The sequence below is a fragment of the Sciurus carolinensis genome, chromosome 5 (genome assembly GCF_902686445.1).
Source record: "Sciurus carolinensis chromosome 5, mSciCar1.2, whole genome shotgun sequence".
In the NCBI taxonomy this organism is placed as follows: Eukaryota; Metazoa; Chordata; class Mammalia; order Rodentia; family Sciuridae; genus Sciurus; species Sciurus carolinensis.
Window position 1 is genome coordinate 63,804,539 of NC_062217.1, and position 26,570 is coordinate 63,831,108.

The 26,570-nt window shown below is 34.0% G+C and overlaps 1 protein-coding gene and 1 pseudogene across 1 annotated transcript; both read right to left on the reverse strand.

Annotated features, from left to right (window-relative positions):
• Positions 1–259: 259 nt before the first annotated feature.
• LOC124985865 (tubby-related protein 3-like) lies at positions 260–1,758 on the reverse strand (annotated as a pseudogene).
• Positions 1,759–25,498: 23,740 nt separating this feature from the next.
• LOC124985604 (golgin subfamily A member 6-like protein 22) lies at positions 25,499–26,260 on the reverse strand. Its single transcript, XM_047554322.1, has one exon. The coding sequence runs from the start codon at positions 26,258–26,260 to the stop codon at positions 25,499–25,501; it is 762 nt and encodes a 253-aa protein (XP_047410278.1).
• Between the last annotated feature and the right edge of the window lie 310 nt (positions 26,261–26,570).

Consider the following 26,570-nt stretch of genomic DNA (forward strand, 5'->3'; position numbering starts at 1 on the left):
ATCCCTGACCAAGTCTCTGGAGCCTAGAGACAGCGTGTGTGTGTGTGTGTGTGTGTGTGTGTGTGTGTACATTCATATATATATATATATATATACACATATATGTACACACACACACACACGCACACGCACAGAGGGTTCATTCCAGAAGGGGCACACTCTTGCTCTTCATGTTCTGCAAGGTCAAGGTGGCGACTTCCTGCTCCTAAAAGCTTTGTAGCAGGAGAACCCAGCTCTGGATTCTCTCTTGCTTTTTCTTTTACTCGCATACTAGCTTGTTGTCAAAGCTAGAAAGCCCAATAGCTAAGGCCTGAAGTGCACACAGCGGGTAGTTGTAGTCCAGTGTGCACACATCATCTGCCACACGTCCAAACTGCATGACTACGTAGTCAGGGTCATTTTCATGGACTATCTGGAAGTTCTTTACAGATGCCTGAGTTACCCGGCCATGAGAGTTGAGCACACAGGACTGAGTGTCATCGTTCCAGACTAGGGCCTTGTTGGGCAGTTCAATTGTTTTCCATGGTTTTGTTTTGCCATTTTGAAAGCAAGCTCTCATGATCATTTCGTGGCCGAAATGGGATTCGCTCATGATTCATGTTCATCCCTGAAATAATCACAGACATTTTCCTAGGGCCTTTAAAACCAAGTACATTTGTTTCGTAGCAGATGGTGGCCAGCTCCTGCTGGGTGTGAGCCTTTTCCACCAGACCCTGGGTCCTGACTGGGCTGACTCCATGGTCATACACTGTGAACTTGGTCCCCATGAGGTTGGATCTGAGTTTGCCAATGTAACTTTCCCCTTCACGAGATAAATCTCTTGCGTCAGTAGAAATCAGATAGTTGGATGTTTTGCTTTTCTTCCGCTTTCTACCTCAGCAACGTTGTAAGACCTTCCGGTTCTCATCTTTTTCCAAGTGCATAAAGTTGGTGGGAAAGAGACCCCGATCCATTCCTTTTTTATCCCTGATTATCCGACACTTTACTGTGATACCTTGAGGGGCAGGACTATATGCAAAATCTTCCAAATTCTCCACTTCTCCCAGCTGGTTATCAACCTGCTGGGATGCAAAACAGGAAGCTCCTGGATTTGTGGCTGATTTCTGGCTGGATGAAGAACTGGGTCTCTCGGTTTCTGGGGATTGGGAACTTAATTCTTTTCCTTCTTCTTCCTCACCATCGATCTCTTCCTCATCAAAGTTCAAACTACTTGAGATGCCATGCTTTTGGAGAATCTCCTCTAGGTCTGGCTTGGAAGCAGTATCCAGAGTGCTTTCCCCATCAATACTACCTTCAGTATATTCTTCTGTAGCAGAAGAACCTACTGAGAGAACATGAAGTTTGGCTTCCAAATCGTGAGCATCTGACTTCAGGAAAGCAGCTATACCATCAATACCATGTAGGATGACATCATTGAGAGGCGCGTGCTCCTCACTACCTCTTGGTTTTAACCGCCTTAGCCGAGCCTCTGGGTTTGGCTGCACCATGAGTGGCTCCAGGCGCTTCTTTGTTTCTTCTCCAGCAGTGCTCTCTGATTGTCCAGTTTCAGTTGCTGAAGCTTCATGGTCTTATCTTCAAAGGCACTCACTTTCGAGTCTGGTGGTTGTACATCTTGAATAATTCCAGCTGGACTGATGGCTTGTTCCTTCTGGTGCTCCTCTAGCCTCATTGGGGGTCAGAGTAGGAGGGGTTAAATGCAGTGCTGAGCAGGGAGGCCCTGTCCCCCCAGGGTCCAAGTCCATAGCGCGAGGCCTCCATGCTGACCACTTTGCAAGTGGCACTTACCACCAGACCCCTGGACGCCAATGCTAGGGAGGCAACCAAGCTAGAATCTTGAAGTCAGTCTTGACTTCTTATTCTTTCTTATTCCTCTCTAGCGACTGATCATCAATGTTTCTGATTTTATTCTCTGTATATTTTTGCAGGCAAGCCCTCTCTTGCATTGATATTACTTTTGCCCTCTTTCAGGCTCTCATTCTGTAATAAATAAAACAATGTAATAATGATATTTGATTCTCTTGCCTCCTTTTCTTGTTCTCTTTGCATCTGTCCTTGTGCATGTCAGAATAAAATATCAAATGCAATTTTAAGCAATTATCTACTTTCAAAGACTCCACATTTGGGGAATAAACCCAATTTCCTTAATCAGAAATGCATAATGTAGACTTTTTTACAAACCAATGCCTTCTAATTTGCACTCTGATGATGTTGGCAGGTTTTTAGTGTCATATGCATAGCATCTTCATCACTGGTGCATAACTTAGATGCCTCCCATGCCCTCTCTTTGTCTCACTTCTGTCCATAAGGTAACACATTAAGCATCAAGCCTAGGCTAATATGCCATATTTGGCTAGAGTTTCTCTTCTGTAATTTCCAAGCACTGTCTGCATATTACTACTGATCATGCACAATGCATCCATAATCGATATTTATCTTCATCTTAATGGTTTTCTTATCTATTGCTAATAGACTGGAATGTGCAAAGACTGGGACATCCAGTACAAAAGCATCATGGTCCAAAGATAAGTGGGCAAATATTCCAGGAATAGCAATTCCAAACCATAATAGTACATTCTAGTTGGTGAGAGTTTATTACCAATACATTCTAAACATTAGTATGATTATGCCATCTCCTTGCTCAAAAGCTTCCAGTCATGTCTCACTATACTTAAATTATGGCTCTTAACCCACTGTTTTCCTATTTTAAGAGTCAGTCCATCTCTACCTCTGTGTAAAATCTCCCAGAGCTTGTTTGGCTTACTCCTTTTCTTTTTGATTTTTGTCCAAATTTTACCTTATCAAAGCAGTTGCTACTGACCTAAGTCATGTACTATATCTTTCTCTTCTCTCATTTTGTTCATAGCTTAATGCAGCCTGATGTACATTAAATAGTTAATTTTATTTATTTGTGCCTTACTGTGTTTACCAGACTATAAATTCTGAAAATGTAGGATTTTAAGTAAGCTGTTTACTGGTATATCCATAGCACTCAGTTTTATGGAATTATTGTGAAAATATTTGAAAAAATAGATATCAAATTTGCTTAGTTTTTCTCTCAGGAGTAAACAAATATATAATTTCTGAAAATCTTTTAGGGAAACTACCTTAAGCCAGTAAACTCACCTTAAAGACAGTATATAAAATCATGGTGTATACACTTAGGGAAGTGCAACTTGGAGCATCTATCTTGATTTGCCCATGTCTTAAACTGCCACTATGGGTTTGTTTTTCCTACTTAGTGAATAACAAGATCATGTAGGTTTGGGTATAAGACTGAGGCTATTAATTTCACAAAGAATTCTTGAAGTTTCTTCTGTATGAAATAGTCTATGTTCTCCTTAGATTTATTATGGCTAGAGAAGCAGGATGTTTATATAGAAAAATGAGTGGAAAGTGAATGAACTCTCACCGAGCACTCAGTACATGATAAAGGAAGTGCTCTGAGATTTACAAACCTTGTTAGAATTTCTTAATTTTTACCATGGCCTATTGTGTTAGGTATTCTAATGTTTCTTCTAAATATGAGTAGTAAATCAAAATTCAATGGTTTGAAATCTCAGACTCTGGTCTCACAAATAGCAAATCTAGGTTTAAAAATGTAACACAGAAATGCACACCTGTGTACATACACGTATATGTTGAAAACATTGCTTGGCATGTCGTACATTTGTGATACATATTTATCTTTAGGGATTTTGCAGTTGAAAATCTAGCTTAAAGTATTATCATATTCTATTATAACTATTTTTATTAATTATGTGTCACCACTACCCATTGATTACATACAAATCTTGCTAAGAATTATGTCCCATGTCTTCCTAGATTGTATAAAATAATTAAAGAAAAAAGAATACTAACAAAGATTTAAGGGAAGTCTGTATCCCTAAGTCAATGAGTATAAGAGAAAAATAATATTTATAAACAATAGATTAAAATTAACCATATTCATCTCTTTGATTTTAGTTATGTATGGGTAATTAGAAGGTGAGTCTAGGTAAATACTAAGATCTATGTTATTAACTAGTTAAAAAAATCAGGTCAACATTATTCCAATACTTTTCTGTAGATGCCTTTCAATCTTGGAGATACTGACATTATGTCCAAAGAGATACGGAAATAATCTCAGTTAAAAAAATTTAAACATACTATGTATTTAAAGAAATTAAATAAAATTTAAAAATTGTATGTAAATCTTCTTTGGTCCTTCAATATGTCATTTATCAGAGGGAATAACAGTTAAAATGCAATTGTAGGGAAGATATAGTATTGCTTCCTTATTCAAAGGGAGGATACTCTGATATAATCTGTATAGTATGGACTTTCAGGTTTAACTGATGTATTAATGAACTATGCATTTAATAGCCACCTAACTATTATTTAGAGATTAATATCAGTACCAATAGATCCCAGATCTATTAGAAAGTAAGAATTCTCCCTGTAAGTGATCTCTTTTTTTACCATGGTACCTGGGGTTGTTCCATTTAAGTTGTCTGTTAATGGATTGCTTACTTTAAAGTGATCATATGAAGAAAATTTATTTTAAATCTTTAGGAGTGGTTCCTTTCTAGTATTATGACTCACATTGAAAAATAAGCATTTTTGATGATCCTGCAAACATAAATTTTTGGAATCCTCTTTGTTGACTGTCTCACTACATGAATTGAAGTCAATAGTTAAGGACTACTTAAATATTGATAATGCCTCATGAAAGTAGGACTGTGAATTTTCTCACTTCTTATGGTTAGGATTAAAACTGAACCTATAGCTGCTATTACTTCTACTGAAAGTGCAGAGATATGGAAGTGTAGGGATATGGGTGACACACAGATAGCTGCCATGGAGGATGGATGCAATAGAGATGCCAAGGCGAATGCTGACACTTCCTTGCTCTTCCAAGGAGAGAGATTATTTTGAACAAGTTAGTTTGCTAGCTGTGGAAGAGGGAAGTAATTCCAAGGGAAATAGCAGGATACTGAAAGTATGCATCTTTTAAAAACATGTTATTTAACTTAATCCCTGCTCAGAAATTCTACATAGATATTTGGATTAATGTAGTTCTTCTCTGCTCAGAATTTAGTAATTTACAATTTAGTAACTTAGAACTTAGTGACTTAATAGCTCAGAAATTGGTAGCTTAGAACTTGGTAACATGGTAGTTCATCCTTAGTAATAACGTTTAGACTTGTTTTTAGTAGGTTATTGCTGTACCAATTTTTCATTGAGCATTTGTTATTCTTTGCTTCCAAATATTTCTCAGATGTTTTATTGCTTTCAACCAGGTTTGCAAACGTGAGAGACAAAGTTAAGTTCTGAAAAAACATTTAGGAGAGCATGCTTCTCAACTCTTTTAGGGTGCAGAGATAAATCTGCATTCAAAGTTTGCATTTCATATGTAGGAGCACAGTCTCTTTTGTGAGTGACAGTATTGGCAATTTAATTCATCTGGGGCACTTCAAGCATTCAATTCATTTATTAACTTATTAACAAGCTTGGCATACTAATTCTCTATCAGTGAGGCAGGAATTTAAATGGCATTAGATAAACAGATGGTAGTAGAGTAGCATGTGAATTAGAGATATTGAAAAGAACTTCACATTTTAAACTTTTTTGGAGTGACATTCTCTTTAATGTTAGATTAGTTTTAAATAACTACCCTAAATTTACAATAGAGTTTAAGACTATCATAGATAAAATGAAATGAAATAACTGTTGTGACCAGAAGAGAGAGATCTTGTAAAGATATTTAAGGAACAAATTTAAAATAAATTTTGATTTTTCCCTTAGTTCAGTTGAAAAACAAATGAAGAAATGATTAAAGTTTCAAAAGTTGATATATTTTATAATTAGATGAGTACAGTTTGTAAAATATTTCTGGGAAAAATGGGATGTTGCAATGCAATATACGTAATATTATATATATGACGTGGTAATACTAAAGTATACAATATTATTAAGAATTAATTGTGATACTAAATTTTTATTAATGATACAAACTTAAAACAAAAAAAGACAGAATATTATTAGTAAATTCAATTAGTTTTATTTATAAGACTGCTATTCATTCCTTTAAATTAAGTCCTGTATATCAGAAATAGTACAAAAACAAATCTAAATGTAACACAATGACACAGTAGAAAAGAGTAACTTTAACATTGATTGTATATCAGTAGGAATCAATTTTAACATTGATTATATATCAATGTAATCTGATATAATACTTATGTAAGTATTAACAAATATGTGGTAGTCCAAATATATGCATACATGTACCTTTTTTGGGCTACTGTATACTCTCTTTCTGTTTATCCATCTCTCTTTCTCTCTCTCTCTCTCTGTGGGTGTCTTACATGAATATAGTGTGTGCATATATCTTTGTATTATGATATATAATGATATTATATAATATACATATTATATAATATATATAATATAATATATATTATAATATATAATAATATAATATATAATTATAATATATATTATAATATATAATATATATTATAATATATAATATATATTAAATATATAATTACAATATATATTATAATATATATTGATATAATATATATAATATAATATATATTATATATATTATCATATATTATATATTATATATGATATATAATGATATATGTGTACATATATCTTTGTATTATGATATATAACCATCTAGTTTATTCCTGTCTAGTTATAAAATATATGAAAACAACTGTAGATGGGCACTGATTGTACTACCTGGAGGGTTTCACTTGATGAATTTGTGACATGATATGAGGAGAAGTTTGTTAAGGATCATTATTAATTTTTCTCCCAATCAATTCATGAAACCTAGCAATTGGCATTTGTTTAAATACCACCAGTAACACTTACATATCTTCATGGGCACTTCTAAAATGCGTGTTCCTCTTTTTAAATGAAAGTTGTAATGTGATCAATTATTGCTATATATATGACTCTCTCTCTCTATATATGTGTGTATATATATATATATATATATTCATAAGCAAATATGTATATATTCATAGCAAACTTCTTTGTAGTCATCCAAACTGGAGAAAGCTGCAGATGTTAATTTGCTTATAATACTGAGATCTACTGAGTACTTGGTGAAAGAACATTTTTTTTTAAATTTGTACATTACACACTGATTAAAGTCTATACAGTTCTAGAGTTGTGGTGACCTTTCCTCCGCATACCTAACAAATCTCTTCCTTCTCTACAGGGGAAGAAATTATGTGTTGAAAAATATTTGAAAAGGTTTTTGGAGCTGACGATAGATTTCCTTTCATATAGTTTAATTTACTCTTCACTGAATCATTTAAAAATGCACAACTTTACATCACTTAAACATTTCTCAAACTTCTAAAACTGATTCGTATATTTTCTAAAGTTAAATGTCCTTGAATTTGAATGACTCTTCTTATTTTCATTGTCATTTGTTTACTTTTCAAGGTAAAGCAGTAAGCAATTATTTCTGTAGAAAATTTACCAGAATACAGAAGAGAAAAGCAAAATATAAAAATGGATATCTTGGCTATCAAATGTGGGTTACTTGCCTACAATCCATTTCCCTGGCATGCAGAGAAGTTAGTGGGACACATAGTAGTGAAGCCAGAATTGAGGACAGGTGGTTAGTGTAGAAATAGAAGATGGGGTCAAATCGAGGAAAGGGAGACCATGAAAACCATCTGCATCTGGAAGTTGGAGACTGCCCCTGGGAGAATGGAATGTCAAGGATCTTCAGATCCCACTGATTACCAAATTTACCTGCCCTTGTCAAGGACTAGAGGCTGGAAGCTGCTAATTAATGCCCCCTGGGCCCTTACCTGCCTGAATCACTTTGGCCCTCCACCTACCATCTGCTGCTCACCTCTTTTGCTATATCACCAGCATCTCCTGGGCCTAGTCATGTGGGCAGGAAGGAGAAAGATAAGGGGGTAGAGAACTGGAGAACAAAAGGCACCCTAACCTATAAGAGTTGCAGGGCATGTTCACTTCTTGGGACTCTAGAACATCAGGCATGGCCCCCTTCTCCCTCCCAGGAGAAATCTGTATTATTACCTTTAAATAAAACCTGATTAATATGCTTGCCTTGGCGTGTTTCTCTAATGTTCAAACCTCAACATTTGAGGAAGCAGAACTCGTCACTGGTAAATGGCGGTATCAGCATTGATACGATATGGCGATACTCATATGGCCGGTACCATTAACCTCCTTCTGAGGAGTAGTTGACAAAGATCTTCTGTCACTTGGTAGGTTTTCTCTTCACATTTTTATTTGTTTCCTTTGCTATGCAGAACTTTTTAATTTGATGGGATCTCACTTATTGATTTTTGTTCTTATTTCTTTGACTTTTTAGAAGTCTTCTTAAGGAAGTTGATTCCTCCTTTGTCAACATACTGGAGTGTGGTTGACAACCTCCATTTTCTTCTAGAAGTTGCAGTTTCTGGTCTAGTGCCTAGGTCTTTGATTAACATTGCGTTTTATTCAGGGTGTTAAATAGGGATCAAATTTTGTTCTTCTACATATGAATTCCCAATTTTCCCAGCATCATTTATCAAAAAGACTATCTTTTCTTCAACATATGTTTCTGGTACTATTGTCTAGTATCAGATAATTGTATTTATGTGGTTTTATTTTTCTGTGATTTCTATTCTATTCTTTTGGTTCTCCTGTCCTTTTCAGTGACTGTACCTTGCTGTTTTTGTTAGTGTAGATTTGTAGTATAATTTGAGGTCTGGTATTCTCTGGGTTTGCTCTTCTCACTAATAATTGTTTTGACTATTCTGGTCCTCTTATTTTTCCAAGTGAATTTCAGGAACTGCTTTTTCTAATTCTGTGAAGAATGTCATTGGATTGTGTTGAATCTATATAGTATGGTCATTTTGACAATATTAATTCTGCCTATCCAAGAAAATGGGAGATCTTTCCATTTCTATGGTCTTCTTCAATTATTTCTTTAGTGTTCTATAGTTTTCATTATAGAGGTACTTCACCTCTTGTTCGACTGTTTTCCAAAAAAAATTTTTGAGGTTGTTGTGAATGGGATAGTTTTCCTAATTTATTTTTCAGCAGATTCATTATTGGAGTGTAGGAACATAATTGATTTATAATTGTTTACTTTGGATTCTACTACTTTGCTGAATTCATTTATGAGTTCTAGAAATCTTCTGGTGAAGTTTGGGGTCTTCTAAGTATAGGATCATTTCATCAGCAAACAAGATAATTTGAGCTCTTTTATTCCTATTTTTATTCCTTTAATTTCCTTCTCCTGCCTTATTGCTGTGGCTAAAGTTTTAAGGACAATGTTTAATAAGAATGATGAGAATGTGCTTCTTTCTCTACTTCCAGTTTTTAGAGGAAATTCTTTCATCTTTTCTCCATTCAGTATAATGGTGGCCTGGGTTGTCATATATAGTCTTTCCAAAATTGAGGTGAGTTCCTTTTATCACAAATTTTTATAGTGTTTGAAATCCAAACAGATGTTGTACTTCTATTGAGATAATTATGTGATTCTCAACCTTAGTTATATTTATGTGGTGAATTGCATTTATTGATTTCCATATGTTGAACCAACCTTGAATGCCTGGAATGAAAACCACTTTGATCATGATACACCATCTTTTAATGTGTTTTTGTTTGTGGTTTGCCAATATTTTATTAATAATTTTTGCATCTTTGTTCATCAGGGATATTGGTCTGAAGTTTTCTTTCCTTGATCTGTCTTTGTCTGGTTTTGGTATCAGGATGATACCAGCTCCATAAAATGGGTTTGACAGTTTTCTCTCCTTCCAATTTTATGAATAGTTTAAGGAGGATTGGTATTAGTTCTTATCTAAAGTTCTGGTAGAATTTAGCTGAGACTCCATCCAGTCCTGGCTTTTTCTTTGTTGGAAGTCTTTTGATAGTGGCTTCAATTTTATTACATATTGATTTTTTTTCTATATCCACATGGTTCAATTTTAGTTTGTTTTCTATATCCACATGGTTCAATTCCTATGTCTCTAGGAATTTGTCAATATCATCAAGATTTTCTAGCTTATCAAAGTATATATTTTCAAAATGGTTTCTGATGATCCTGTAGATTTTAGTAGTGTCCATGGTGTTATTTCCTTTATCATCTCAAATTTTGTTAATTTTAGTGTTTTCTGTCTTTCTGCTGGTTACTTTGGCTAAATGCTTATAAATCTTATTCATACTTTCAAAAAAATCAACTCTTTGTTTCATCAGTCTTTTGTATTGTTTTAGTCTCAATTTCATTGATTTTAGCTCTGTTTTTAATTGTTTCCTGTCTTCTATTGATTTTAGTGTTGGTTTGTTTCTGGGGCCTTGAGATCAAATGTTAGATTATTTATTTGGTATCTTTCTATTCTTTTGATGTATGAACTCAATGTCATGAACTTTCCTCTTAAAGTTGCCTTTGTATTGTCCAGAGATTTTAATATGTTGTGTAACTATTCTCATTTGCTTCTAAGAATTTATTTCTCCCCTGATTTTTTCTGCTTATCCATTCATCATCCAAAATTATATTATTTAATATCCAGGTATTAGAGTGTTTTCTTTTTTTCTTAAAAAATTAGAAATTATTGATTTCTAATTTTATTTCATTATGGTCTGATAGAATACAATATTATCTCTATTCTTTTACTTGCTAAGATTTACTTTGTGACCTAAAATATGGTCTAATTTAGAAAATGTTTCATGTACTACTGAGAAGAAACTGAATTCAGTTGTTGATGGATAACAATATTCTATAAATACCTATTAGATTCATATTATTTATTGTACTTTTTAGTTCTGTAAAATCTTTACTTAGTTTATGTATTCATGATCTATATGGTAGTAAGAGGGTATGTTAAAGTCATGCAGTATTATTGTATTGTTGTCTATTTTGATTCTTAATATTAAGAAGGGTTTGTTTTACATATGTAGATGCACCACTGTTTGGGGCATATATATTTTTTATCATTATATCTTCTTGTATGATTCCCTTAAGCAGTATGAAGTGAACTTCTTTGTCTCTTATGAATAATTTTGGCTTGAAATCTACATCATCTGATATGCAAATAGCTAACTCTGTTTGTTTATGAGTACAAATTGTATGGTATGTCTTTTCCCATCCTTTAACTTTCTGTCTGTGAATGTCTTTGTTTGTGAGGTGAATTTTTTCAGACAGAATATTTTTGGATTTTTCTTTTTATTCCAACTTGTCAACCTATGTCTTTTTTTAAAAAGTTTAAAATTTTTAAATGTTTTTTCAAGGAGTATTTCCTTTTAATTTTTAATTTTTTAATTTTTTAGATATACATGACAGAGTATATTTTGCAATACCTATGTATTTTGAGTGAAGAATTTAGAACTTTTACATTTAATTTTATTATCCAGAGATGCCCTTTATTTCAGGCCATTTTAATGTATTTCTGAGGTTTAAATCAGATTTGATTCTTTTTAAATTGATTATTCTTCTAGCATAATTCATCTTATGTGGATTTTCATTTTTTATTTTTCACTCCTTTTTCATGAAATATTTCATTGAGTATGTTTTGTAGTGCAGGTTTTATGGTTATGAATTCTTTCAGTTTCTGTTTATCATTGAAAATTTTATTTTATCTTCAATTCTGAAGCTTATTTTTTTTGGGCATCATGTTTTTGGTTGGTAGCCATTTTCTTTCAGAGCTTTGTAAACCCTCCTGGATTTTAGGGATTGGAATGAAAATCAATTGAAATCTGGATTGGTTTATCTTTATATGTGACCAGCCATTTTTCTTATGTAGCTCTTAAAATTCTATCCTTATTCTCTGTTAGGCATTTTCATTATTAATTGTCTTGGAGTGGGATCTATTGTGATTTTGTATATTTGGATTTCTATATGCCTCTTGTATTTGAATTTCCATCTCATTCTTAAGGTTTGGAAATTATCTAATATTATTTTATTGAAAAGTTGTACAACTGTCGGGGTACCGCGGACCCCCAGCCCTTCGATGTGGCCAAGATGGCGCCTGGCAAGGTGCCAAGGAAGTGCTGAGAACAAAACAAGGTACCTCCAGCAGACTAATTCTCTGTGCAACAAGTGGCGTTATTTGAGGAAGTTAATGTGATTGGCCATGGGTCCTCGTGGACACTGCATGCTTGCTATATGCACACTATTATGCTCCATTACTGTCCATGCTTTCTCCTCGTGATCTATAAGCTGATTGGTTGTTGTATGTAATGTAAGGCGCTTGCAAGAGCGGCCGCCGCGGTGGCCAGCCAGAAGTAGCAGATAGCAAAAAATAAAGAACTTGCCCCGATCCGGTTTCGTGTCTCTCTGCGGGCGGGGAGCGCGATATACAACCTTTAAGTTTGTATTTCAGAGTCTTCATTTACCCCAATAATTCTTAAATTTTGCCTTTTGATATTATTCCACATTTCTTCAAGATTCCAGTCATGATCCCTTAACATCTTTTCTTTATGGTCAACTTAATTGTCAAGATTGTATAGTTGTTTCTGAGACCTGAAAAAAATCTGTCTTCCAGGTGCTCTAGTCTATTAGTGATGCTTTCCATAGGTTTTTAAAAATTTGGTTTATTGAGTCATTCATTTTCAGGATTTCTGTTTTTTTTTTTTTTAATGTCTATCTTGTTATTGAAGTGCTCTTTCATTTCCTTAATTTTATCTCTAATTTCACTCCTTATGTCTTCTTTAGTACATTTTAACTATGAACTTTCTAAATTTTCTCTGACATTTACTGCTCTGTGGTGTCAAAGTCAGTTGTTGAAGCATTATGGACTATTTTGGAGAAGTTTGTTCCCTTGCTTTTTCATATTCTTTATTTGTCAAATCATCTATTGGGATAGTTATCACTTCTTTTAAGCAAAGGACTACTTTGTGAGCTTTTTTTTCTCTTAAAAACCCTAGTTTGGGCAAATATGAAAATATTGGTACTTAACTCAATGTGTGACCTCTGATGATCCCAAGATCAGCACCACTTTGAGAGATATCAATGAACACTATTTACTACAAGCACATCAGAGCCAAGTCTTCTAATATTCAACCTTATAAAAAATGAAAATGTTAGGGTTATATTCTCCATAGTTCCTCAAATACAGGTATAGACTCATTCTGGCATAGTTTAAAAATTGGATATTAAATTTGGTAAAATTGCTATAATATTAAAGGAGGGTTAAGAAGGGGAGAAAGATTGGATAAAAGAGAGGGAAAAGAAAACAAAAGATAGAAAAAATATTACATTTCAAAGCAGAAAGAAGAAATAGATATGGTGGGTATTTGAGTTATTAGCAGATAATGTAAGATGGTGAATAGGGGTTAAGGGGAGCAAATATAAATTACAGCAAGCTAAACAAAGATAGGAAGATTAATTCCAATTATTGTTTTATACCATTAGAAGAAATACATTCAATCAGTTGAAGGTAAAGTGTTAACCCTTAGGGTAACAACTATCAATCAAGTTAAAGAGTGATATATATCACCAAAGTTGATATTAGAATCATTTAGAGTAAACCATTCCCAGGTGAAGAAAACTCTTATCGAATCTTGATTTAGATTTTGTTGGAGTGTGTACATTTGTCAGGTGTCCATTATTATCTGGCTGTAGATCCTTCCGGAGTTACTGGGGCACAGAAGCCACTTCCCTGGTTGCTAGGAAACTCCCACCAGCTGGTTCTGGTTTGTCAGTTCAGAGGCCTGCCCTGAACTGCTCAGAGGGTACAGTGTTGTGGCTTGTTTTTGTTTTTGTTGTCTATTGTGTGCTGGAGTTTAGGAAGCAGGCTCTGGAGTGTCCCTGTGATGGCTGTGTGTTACCATTACCTGCTCCCCTAGAGGATCCTTTTCATGGTGGTGTAGAACCTATTGGTTCTTTATAAGAATATGCCCTCTGATTGCAAATTTTCCTTAGGTTTTCTGTTTTGCAGAAGCATTCTCCTGGCTGACACTTCTCTCTGGGGTACAGTTGTAAAGGGACTCAGATAATTTACCTGGGTCCTCATTTCCACTGCTTCAGGTTATGAACAGTGAGGTTGATTCCCTCTGTTGGTTATGACTAATGCAAGACCCAGCCAGTGTTCAAACAATACCCTTTCATTTGTCAGTTGCGACTGTGAGTCAGACTGGGAGCAGTCACTCCCTGCTGCCTTGGATCAGGCATTTTTTCCACCTTAACTGACCTCCCTCTGGCTATGGTTGTGGGCACCTTCCACTTTAATTTCCTGGGGGACACTCATGCAACTTCTAGTGAACTTCTGCTGGCTGCTGTACCATCCAGAAACCAACTCTCTATATCACTGTGTATTTAGATGGGTTCCCTCTGGAATGGACCCAATGATCATGGGGAAAGTCACTAGAATTCAAAAATTGCCTTTCCCTAGTGTCAGGGGTCAGGATTGGTGCAGTTCTGATAGATCAGCTTTGCTCTGCTTCGGAGCCGAAGCTGTCTTGCTGCTCATCTCTGCCTGGATATCATGGAGGCTGCACAGCCCTTTCTGCCTCTGCTAGGTCACAAGGAGGCTGAGTGGAGCACTGGGTTAGGTGTGCTTCTCTGCCCAGGTCTGTTCCATCCCGCTCCCCTTGTTGACTGTGAAGGGGAGGAGGAGGGGGATTCACCGATTTTCAGCGTGTGGTGATCCCTCTGAAAAGTTCTTTCTAGCCAAATTCTTAAGAGCTTCCTCATCAGGGGACTTCTCTGGTTTAATTTACATCTGTCTGGGTGTGGGAAGAAGCCATGTTGATTTAAGGGGGTGACTAGTTGTCTGAGGGCTCTACAAGATAGCCGTGGACCCCTAGGACAGTTTTCTTTTCACAATTTGGTTTTAAGCTCTTTGATCTGCTTCATGGACACTGCTGTTTCCCCAGTTCTTCAAATTTTGTGTGCCTTTCCAACTATTTTAATTGGACGAACTTAAAAAGCTTTCCACTCCCATCTTCTCTCTCATTCTCTGATTTAGAATTTTTATACTTTTGATCCACTTTCTTTGCTCTCCATCACCACCCAATTTCAGGATTTTTCTATTTATTTGGGCTTTAGCCAGTGGAAAGACTTCCTTTCATTAATTAAATCCCTATATTTTGAACTCCACAAACTAAAGGCACATTTATACTCACAATAAAAGAAAAGGCTGATCTTGGTGATAAAGTAAATATCAAGACAGGCATATTCACTCTTCTTTAGGGATTAAAATTTTCTTAAATGAACTAGTCCCTCACCCAGGAGCCTAGTGCACTTAGCTTAGAACTTGGCAATACTGAGGCCCACTATTAATGTGGGGAAATTATTGCAGAGAGAAAATGCCTAGGAGAAAGACATTATATATTGTGGATATACTGATCCTTCATTTATTTGAATTAGTAAATTTGGAATCAGGAAAACTGAAGATCAGTGATGAATATTAGCATATCTTTAATATATCACACTTCAACCACAGTTCTGCTGGTTTGTGAACATGACTAATCCTTGAACCAATCTCCAAAAATAGTATTCTAAGAAAGCAAGAGTGGCCAAAAGTATGGGTTAGTAATGTTGGTTCTTCCTTATAAGAAGAGAGGAGAAAAACTAACCACCTTATGCTCCTGAACATTCTTGCGACCACAAAATGATTCTTACATATCATTGTAAATAATATTATTAAATTTATCAATAAAATGTATCACATATAGGAAAATAGAAGAATCTTATATGATCATATGCAAAAAAATGAATGAGCAGTTATTTTAATAAAAATATGCCTTTATTCATGATAGCAATATGTTATAAAGGCAGTTTATGTGCTACAGTAGAAAAGTGACATTCAGATTCACAGATTAATTGTAGTTTTATTCAGGCTAAGTAGTACCCAATTCTGTTACCTTGGACAAATTGCCAAATCTGATTCTTAGTCTTTTAATTGGTAGAAATTTTTAAAAATTACCAATTAAAAGACTAAGAATCAGATTATATATATATATAATATATATAATATATAATGTATATAATCAAATTTTATATATATAAAATCTGACTTATATATATATAATCATCTAACACAGTATAGTGAAGAGGACTACAAAAATGACTTACATAAAAGACTTTTGTAGTACCTTGTATCTTTGATTTTCTATGGATAATATTTACTTTCATAAAAGTGCCATATAAAAATTCAGAAATGTGAAAAATCTGACTGTAATACATATGTATACTTTTCAGATTCATCAGGTTCTCTGTGGTCATTCATATGTCTTTTTGTAGTCTTGCAATACGTCATATTGCTCAAATTTTTTATCTCAATAAGCTAAGGAAAGTGACTAAATGGTTATTTCTTATTTTCACCCTTAGATAAACACATCATTTCTCTAGTATGGTGATTAGTTAGCTAAAATTAGGAAGAGCTTTGAATAGAAGATATGTTGAATAATAGTAAATGTCCTACTATCAAGAGGCAAAACAGGTATTTTCTAAGGTTTGCCCAGGTCCATGGTGTAAATATTCCCACCATGGTCAATTTCAATCTACTAACAGGATGTTACTGATCTCAGAATTGGCAAGAGATGCTTATAATCAGGTCATATAAACTTGTACAAATAGTTTCAACATATCATTGAACATATTTTGGAATAAAAAGATAAAGACTGAATTATTTACTCTGCATACTCAGCATTTTCATCTCAGCATAGCTTTTCTTTTGCTTCTGCTGCATAGTGTAGCAAGCAAGAGTAATGTAACAGCTATAGCTTGTATAACTTCCTAAAGCTTCTCTTGCTTTCTAAAGTTTATAAATGAGATGCTGTCAAACTGCTAGCTCCTACATATGCATTAACTGAACATGTGAAGGTGGCAACATCCAATTGGTTACCTTTTGTTAATATTTGCTAAGATGCTAAAGAATATTACTTTATGTAAAGAGCTATAATTACTTCAACTAAGAATCCAGTCTCATTGATTGGAGTTCTTCACCAGGGTCTCTGAGTCTTCTTTGGGCCAATCTTGTCATTGATATTTACTGTCTAAAGAATGCCAACAACCTAGTGTATTCTTTCATAATCTTTACATTTTGTACTACATTTTAACTTATTAACTCTGAAAGTAAAGGAGTTTAAGGTGATTCACATACTTTGAATTAATCTGATGGATATAAATTCCAAAAACATGCCAAAGGGTAGAAAATGAATGTTTATTTTTCAAGAGTTATCGCATTGTACAAAAAAATGTGATTTGGCAGACATGTGACTTAGTGTATGACACTTTCAGGTCAGAGAGCTTCCAGGAAGAGTAGGATTCCACTTTTTTCCTGCTAGGATGGGGCTAAAAACCTAAGACAAGTGATTTCCAAGCCTCAGGTTGTTAAAACTCAAGGACACTGAAGATAAATGTGTTTGGCAATGATGCCAAATCAAAGAGCACAGTGGGACAGTAGCCTATTTTTATCTTCCCCACTGTTTTCTGTTCCTGGTGAGATTGACTTCCTTTTTCTCTACTCTTTTCTGTCCAAGAGAATTAATGGAACATACAACTTCAATAACTCACTTTATCTGTGATACATATGGAAAAAGGTCTCTCCTAATCCTGTGGTCTAGAAGTTAAAGTATGTAAAATAGGAATCGAGAATAAATATGTTAATCAGTTTGACTTAATTTTCCATAGAGTACAGAGTTTTCGAAATATCACCTTGTACCCCAGTAATGAATGAGAGTTCCTGTGGCCCCATCAGGTTTTGGATTTGTCAGTGCTTTAGATTTTGGTCATTCTTCTAGGTGTGTATTGGGATCTCCTGGTGTTTTTAATTTGCAATTCCCTAATGAAATGGGATTTTGAGTACTTTTTTCATATGCTTATTTTCTATTTGTGCTTATCTCTGTCAGCAAAGCATTCAGTTTATTTACCCATTGCTATTTAGTTTAGTTTGTTTTAATCAAGTTTGTCATGGTCTTATCATTGAGTTTGAAGTGTTCTTTCCACAATTGGGTGATAGTCCTTTATCAGATGTTTTTGCAAACACTTTCTCCAATCTTGTGCCTTGTCTTATTCTCTTGATACTATTTTTTGAAAATCAAAAGTTTTTAATTTTAATGAAGTCCAGCTTATTATTTATTGCACAGATCATGCTTTTGGTGTTATGTTTAAAAAGTAATCGTTGTACCCAAATTTTTCTATATTTTCTCCTATCTTGTAGGAGTTCAATAGTTTTGCACTTTACTTTTAGGTTTATAATCCACTTTGAGTTGGTTTTGATGAAGGATGTAGGGTTCTGTGTATAAATTCACTGAATAGCATGGGGATATCCAGTTGTCCCTGCCCTATTTGTGGAAAAGTTTGTCCTTTCTTCACTGTATTGTTTTTGCTTCTTTGCCAAAGATCAATTAACTAGATTTAGATGAGTCTATTTCAGGTTCTAGCTATTTTTATTCCATCCATCTATTTTATCTTCTTTCATCAATACCTCATTACTTAGGGTAACAATCTAACATATCTTACAAAATCAATCAATCGATCAGTCTTGAAATTGAATCCTCTAACAGTGTTCTTGTCTGTCAGTATTATGCTACTTATTCTGGGTGTTTTGCCTGTCCATATAAACTTTAGAATAAGTTTGTCAATACTAATAAAATAACTTACTGATATTCTGATTTTGATTTCATTGAATCTATAAATCGAGTTGGAATAAATTGACATCCTTGAAACTCAGTAGAATTGCCAAAATCTAAATATCTTATTATGCAAGTTTTGTTATGCTTATACCTCAATGTCTCATTTTGTAGAACACTGATATAAATGAAGGTGTGCTTTTAATTCCACTATACTGGTTTATAGAAAAGTGATTGACTTATGTATTCTAATCTTACTTACATTCAGTAACTTTGATTAGTTCCAGGAGTTTTAAAAAATCTTTTAGACTTTGTGTATAGGTAATCATGTTATCTGAATGCAAAAACTGTTTTAATTTTTTCTACTCCATTTGCATACTTTTTATTTCCTTTTGTTGTTTTACTGCATTATCTAGAACTAAGCATAATATTGAAAAGTGGTGGTAAGGGGAGATATCCTGTTCCTGGTCTTAGCAGGACAACATGTAATTTCCCATTACAAAGTACAATACTTGTAGACTTTTCATAGATATTAATTATCAAGTTAAACTTGTTCCCTTTTTTTCCAAGTGGACTAAATATGTTTATGACAAATTAGCAGGATGTGAAGCCATTCAAAGAAGGGTATGTTGTTATTAGTTACCAATACTTGATTGTCTCTACTAGAAAAAGAAACAAAGCTATTCTAAAATAACCCAATTTCCTAAAGTTACATACACATTTTGTCTTATTTATATTAAATGAACTTAAAGATCATTTTTCAGATTATATGTTAGAAATTTTCCTCAGTTGAATACAAATGAGAAATATGATTTAAATGTACTTTTAAATTTGATATAATTTAAAGTACTTATGCTTCTTTTCATATGCAAGCAATTAGTAAAACATGTCATCTTGTTCTTAGTTTGAAGTAATTAATATTATTATTATTCTGAAATATAATTTAGTAATATCAAGATTATGTTTACATGACTGTGTTCATACAAAATTAAGAGTATTATTTTATTTTTAAATTTTTTAAATTTTTTACAGACTGCATTTTGATTCATTGTATTTTCCTTTTATGAGTATTATTTTTTATAAGCATTGTCACTGAAGTTTTTAGTCAATCATGTTATTTTGCTGATAATTTAACAGAATGTACTTATAGAAAGTAATTTATATTCATAAGTACATGTATTTTCTTTTTTTATTATTTTTTATTTTCACAGATTGCATTTTGATTCATTGTACACAAATGGAGTACATCTTTTTGTTTCTATGGTTATGCACAATGTAGATTCATACCATTTGTGTAATCATACATGTACATAGGTCTGTTTCATTTCACCATTTTTCATACCCCCACCCCCTTCTCCCTCTCATTTCCCTCTACATAATCTAAAGTTCTTAATGTTATAAATGAACAAAATAGAATAAAATACTTCACTGTTTAACTAAAAATGCCTTAACAACCTTAAGTATTATAGAACTTTCAAACAAAATAAAAAATATGAAATAGTAGTGAAGAAGACAATTTAGTTTATTGGATATTTATCATCTTTATTGCCTCAGTAACAAAAATGATGTAAATGACTAAAATAAGTTAGAATTTGTTTGGCTCACAGACTGTGGGTTGATGATTTAAGCTTGATTCTTCTGGGTAATTCTTCTGGTTTGGGTTGGGCTCAGGTACATTTGTGCTCCGATGGTTAACCATATAACTGCTAAATGACTATGTCTAAAATATACAAAGAACTTTAAATTTTTTTTTTGTTTTAATTAGTTTACATGACATTAGAATGCACTTTGATACATCACATATAACGGAGTATAATTTCTCATTCTTCTGGTTATACATGATGTAGAATCCCACCAGTTGTATAGTTATATATGTACATAGAGTACTAATGTATGATTCATTCTATTATCTTTCCTATCCCCACACTGCCTCCCCTCCCTCCATTCACCTCTACTGAATCTAAAGTAACTTCATTCTTCCCTAGTTGTCCCCCATTGTGAATTAGCATCTGCATATCAGAGAAAACATTAGGCTTTTGGGTTTCTGGGATTGGCATATTTCGCTTAGCATGATATTTTCCAACTTCATCATTTACTGGCAAATGGCATTATTTCATTCTTTAAGGCTGAGTAATATTTCATCATATATATATAAATATATATATATATATATATACATGACATGCCATATATATACATACATATGTGTGTATATATGCCACATTCTTTTTTATCCATTCATCCATTTAAGGGCACCTAGATTGGTTCCATAGTTTAACTATTGTGTATGGAGCTGGTATAAACATTAATGTGACTGCATCACTGTAATATGCTGATTTTGAATCCTTTAGGTATAGACTGAGAAGTGGGGTAGCTGGGTTAAATAATGGTTCTATTCCAAGTTTTCTGAGGAACATCCATACCACTTTCCCACCAGCAATGTATGAGTGTACCTCTTCCCCCACATCCTTGCCAGTCTTTATTGTTGTTTGTATTCTTGATAATTGCTATTCTGACTGGAGTGAGATGAAATCTTAGTTTTAGATTTGCATTTCTTTAATCGCTAAAGATGTTTTCCATGTATTTGTTGATCCATTGTATTTCTTCAGTGAAGAGTCTTAGCCCATTTATTAATTGGGTTATTATTATTATTATTTGATGTTAAGCTTTTTGAGTTTTTCATATATTCTGGATATTAATGCTCTATCTGATGTGCATGTGGTAAAGATTTTCTCCCGTTCTGTAGGCTCTCTCTTCACATTAGTGATTGCTTCCACACAAAGAAATTTTAAAATCTAATAAAAAGAAATAAACCATCAAAAAGAATGAACAATGAATTTACTGTAAATAAAATCAAAAACAAAAAAGGTATTGTTTTTACAGAATAAATTTATTGGAATGTGAGAAAAAAGAATGAACAAAATAACTGAAAGTTACTTCATTATTCTAATGAATAACATACTTATGATATCTGCTCATTAATCAACAGGGAAATACGAATTAAAACCACAATGATATACCATCTCATACCTATTAGAATAACTAAAATTAAAAGATTGGCTATTACAATGCTTTTAGCTATGTTCAGCTACTCTCATGTAGGCAAGGCAAGGTTCATTGTTACAGGGAATAAGGGTTAGATTTTTTTTTGGGTTAATTCAATGAAGAGTGAATCAAAAAAGTAAAGAACATTTTCAAAAATATTATAATGAATCAGAATCTAAACTGAATAATGAGAGATGTGAGAGATGATAGTCATGAAATGGTGCTATGGAGCAAATGATTTCTACATGAGCTGGGTTTCCAAATAAATTGGGTGCATAAGGAAATATAATAAAAATATAGTATAACTGTTCCAAAGGAGGGACAGTCTGATTTCTAGTTAATATGTTTGCCAATCATAAAGGTTTTAAGGTATGCCAATGGGTTCAGAGGCTCAGATTATTAGAGGAAAATTTTTAAAAAATAAGATCAAAGAAGGCGAATTTTCCATTTCTGAACTAATCATCCATGTTCAGTTTGAAGTCAAAGAAGTATGAAAGCTGTCAAGATAGAGAAGAATACTATGATCCAGATGATGAAGGAGATATGGTCAGAGTGAATGAAAGCCTGAGCTGGAAGTAACAGGATAGAATGTAGTGTTGTCTGACACCATGTGCTTCTTTTAAACTGTATTTTGTATTGGGGAAAGCTGGATAAAGTTTCTGGAAATGCAGTTGGAGTGAATAAATCTACACTATACCCACAATCTTCATCTTTCTTGGGGTCTGCAAGCCTTACCTGAAAGGCAACCTAAACTAACAGAGCTATTTCACTGAGATAAATCCAGGATAAGAAGGCAAAAGAACTTTCAAAAAAGAGGTTGAGAGGCAGAAGTTTTGATAAAATGTTTCAGATGGTGGAGAATCATGTGGAATTGGGCAAACTAGAGGATACACAGACCATAGTGAAGTACAAGTAAAGGTAGGGAAATACAGATCTTGGAGCCTGTGACTCATTGGCCTTAAATAAAAGGAGCTTAGTAATTGAGTTTAGATGTACATGGTTGTGTAAAGGAAGATAAACAGTCTATCATTTATAAGAGGATATTTGTAGTACCCAGTAACTATTTTCTCCTGAGGTTAAGGATTACTTGCTGTCTTGAGAAAGGGCAATCTCAGTGAGTACACTTAGACACAGATGACCTTCAGAAGGCCTTCCTTTCTGAATATCATGAGGGAAGGGGACTTTTCTCCTTTGGTCTCCACTGAGTATCCAGGATCAGCCAGCAGCTAACACATGGAAGGTCATCAATGAATAATAATGTTTGAATAAATTAACTGATGTGAAATTCAAAGAAATACTAAAGGGGGACAAGTTCAGAGAATATATTTCTCTTGAGTAATATTGCTCAGTTACATAAAGTTATCTCACTCTTTTAGACAATTTTAATTCATATTGACTTGTCTATGAAAAAAAGTTCAAATTCCTTTGACTGTTATTGAAGACCTCCCAAGTATATACCTGGCATATTTTTCTGAGGCTTGTGATCTTTTTTATCCTAACATTAATCATTCATATAACACACTTTTCTCCCTACTTTGGTATCTTATTTTTTTTCTTCTTCCTTCATTTACTAAGGCCCACACCACAAAGAAAACTTTTCTCATTTTCAATTGTATACAAAAATATTGATAACCACCATTATGTGTTTCTTTCCTTTTTTATAGTGTGCTTCATGTCTCCTATTTTATAGTTACTGTAACTTCCTTATGATAGAAGCACTTCTAGAGAAAGTCTTGTTTTATACACTCTTGATTGCTAGTTAATGTACTGTAAATAAAGGAGGATAAAACTATTTGTTAAATTGATTGTTTTGTGGGTATAGACAGCTTCTTCTAAAGGTTTACCTGGAAACCTTTAAAGCTCTAGATGAAAAACTGATTAAATGCCCACCAAAGATCTTCCACCGTAAGCAACAAGATGCCCCCATTTTATCATTCAAAAAATTGTTATCAAAGTTTTAATGTTTTTTTAGTCATACGTATAAAGACTTTTTACTGTATACTTAAATGCATCCAATTTATTTGGCATGTTAAATATAGTTCTTTAAGTGGTATTTCATAAATGTGATAACTGGAATTTTTAGTGTAAGATTTTGATTAGTGTGCTAGTGAAACAACATAGCAATATAAATTGTATTTACATAATTGTTTAAACCAATTCCTTAATTATCTAATTTCTCACTTTCAAAATATGTTATTAAAATTTTTCTTTTTAGTAGTACTGTCCATAAGCTCAACATTTGAATTCAAGGAGGAGTGAGAGAAATTTTATCAGTATGTCCTATGCTGCCACTTGAACCTAAATTACTGCTGTTTTTACTATGATGCAATAATGACCATTTTCCCACAGAGAAGAGCCCTTGATAACTCCTCCCACTACAAAGTCAGTGTTCTTCCTGACCTCACCAGCAAAGAATAAAATGGTTTATTTTCTCTATCTAAAGTAGGGAATTTCAAGAGTTAATAGCTCTTTTTGGTGAACAGTAACATATCAAAGTGTATAAAATATAGAACAGGATACCCACAAATTTCTAGATCCCTGAAGTTCGCCTGCAGTTTTCTGCTAACATCTTTTGAGGAAGGAACGACGATAAAAAGGTCTTACACATTTTCTCTGACCTATCGACTCCAAGTTTGTCAAGCAATTGGTTCTGAACCATGCCTTTTAATCTTCTCCAAGGCTAAATCATTTAATTGGAGCCAGATATGGTAGAGCAGTGGTCAGTAAACTATCACATAGATAGGTTCCTTTAAAGTGTGAAGTAAAAAATGTGTCTATATTAATCTTCCTTTGCAGTTAGTGGAATCCTTAAATTTATCCATATTACTGAGTAGAGCACAAGCAAGAGACATTCAATACACCTAAGTTGACAATTTTTAAGAGGTAGTAGCACCCACAGAAACAAATGTGTTCTCTTCCTATACTCTTTCTATATTTTCATTTCCCAACGCCCAGACAAGGATCAGGGTGAGATGTGACTTTGGGTATGTTCAATAAAACCCAGTAAATGTTTGTTATCTGTGTTTTAAGTGCTAAAAATTTAAACTGATGAAAAACATGGTAACAGTCCTCCACAGTTTTAATTGAATGTTCTGAAACTACATATGTATTTCTAATGAATTTGTATGACTCGCTTTTTGCAGAATTGTTTTTTAAACTGAGTTTTTTTTCATTTTTACAGACTGCATTTTGATTCATTGCACACAAATGGGGTACAACATTTTGTTTCTGTGGTTGTACATGATGTAAACTGAGAACTTTGTTCTTTTACTTTCTTCTTCTCTATTAGCAGTAAATTCAGTCAATGGAGGTGTGCCCCCTTCTCAATAAGCAAAAAGAATATAATAAATAGGAGGAAAAATAAAGACAAATGTAGAGAAGCCTACTCCCATTTTTCTTTTATCACATATTTTAAATCTTTACCAGTTTAATGGCCTCCTGAACTAGATTACTAGAATAAATACCAAGAAGAACCAGAAGAGTTACTCTTCAATAAGGCACATGTGGACTACACATGAGAAATTATAAATTTCACTATATTATTCATAATCCTAACTGCATGTTTGCTCTTAATTTCTTACAAGAGAAATGTTATCCAATGTCTCTAAAAATAAAGTGAAAACCTTTTATATTTGATGTCACATTTTGATGAATTTTTTTGATTAAATAAGATTTACCACCATTAGAAGTCTAAAATTTAAGTAAACATAATCACTTCTTCTTTTTTTTTTTTTTTCTCTTTAAAGGACTTTATTTAGTTTCCAGGACCAAATACTGAGCATTTTAAATTTCCATGCTTTGCACTCCAATACCAACAATAGTATTCCACCTTCAAATTTTATTTTTTTTTCCTGGAATGTCAATGATCTTCATGGTTCTTCACATCTTCAAGTCACCCTTGATTTCATTGTTGTGCCTTTCCCCCAGCAAAACTGTTGGGATCACTTTCCTGAAGAACGCTGTACCACGACTGAAGGAGGAAGGCCTCTTCCTGCAGGGCTCTCTCCTCCTCCTGAAGAGCACGGTGCTCTTCTCTCAGAGCCTTGTTCTCCTTACGCAGGGCCCGCTCCTCCTTCCACAGGGCCTCTTCCTCCTTCCCTAGGGCGATTCCCTCCTTCACCAGGGCCTGCTCCTCCACGTTGATCGCTCTCTTCTGGTGGTGCAGGGCCCTGATCTCCTGGTTCAGAGACCTCATTTCTTCGTCCAGAGCTCTGGCCTCGTTCTGGAAGGCTATCTCCTGCTGCTTGAGAGCCTTAATATGAGCCTCCCGGGCCCGTTTCTGGGGCCGATTTGACTTTCTCTGTGTGTTCAAGGCCTTGACATTTTCTTTAGATAATTTTTGGTTTTCCAAGGTCGTCTTTTTAAGGTCCCAGAGTACCTGATTTTGCTGTTGCAAGAGCTGGTTCCTTTCCCGGATTAACTTGTTGTCCCTTCGAAAGGCTTCGCTTTCCCCTCGAAGAGCTTTGTTTTCTCTCCAGAGAGACTTGTTCTCCTCCCTAAAAGTGTCATTCTCATCTCTGGTCACGCGGTTGGCTTGCCAGAGATTTTTTCCCATTTCAAGAGATTCATATTTGATTTTACTTTGATTTCTGGTATAAGAGGAGAAAGGGAAAAACATCTGCAATATCTTCTTTTTATTGATCCATCTTGATTCAGAGACAGCCATTGTTTCTTTTTGTGCTGAGCAAAATATATATATCCTGTTAGGTTTTACCACAGGTGAACTAGTGATATTTGCAACAGAAAAAGCCCTGAACGTGAGAGTTTCTTCATATAGTTCTGGTTGTGGTGTTAACTTGTATTAGAAATTATGTGGCCAAGTCTAAACCAGGCTCAGTCCGGCTCACTGGAGGGGAAAGCAGTGAATATATGAATAAAAGTTAGTAAGCTAATTATAAGGTTGATATCACTTAAACTGGGTCTAAATCACAGTACATAAATTATAAATTAAAAACTTTATCCTTAAGTACATATTG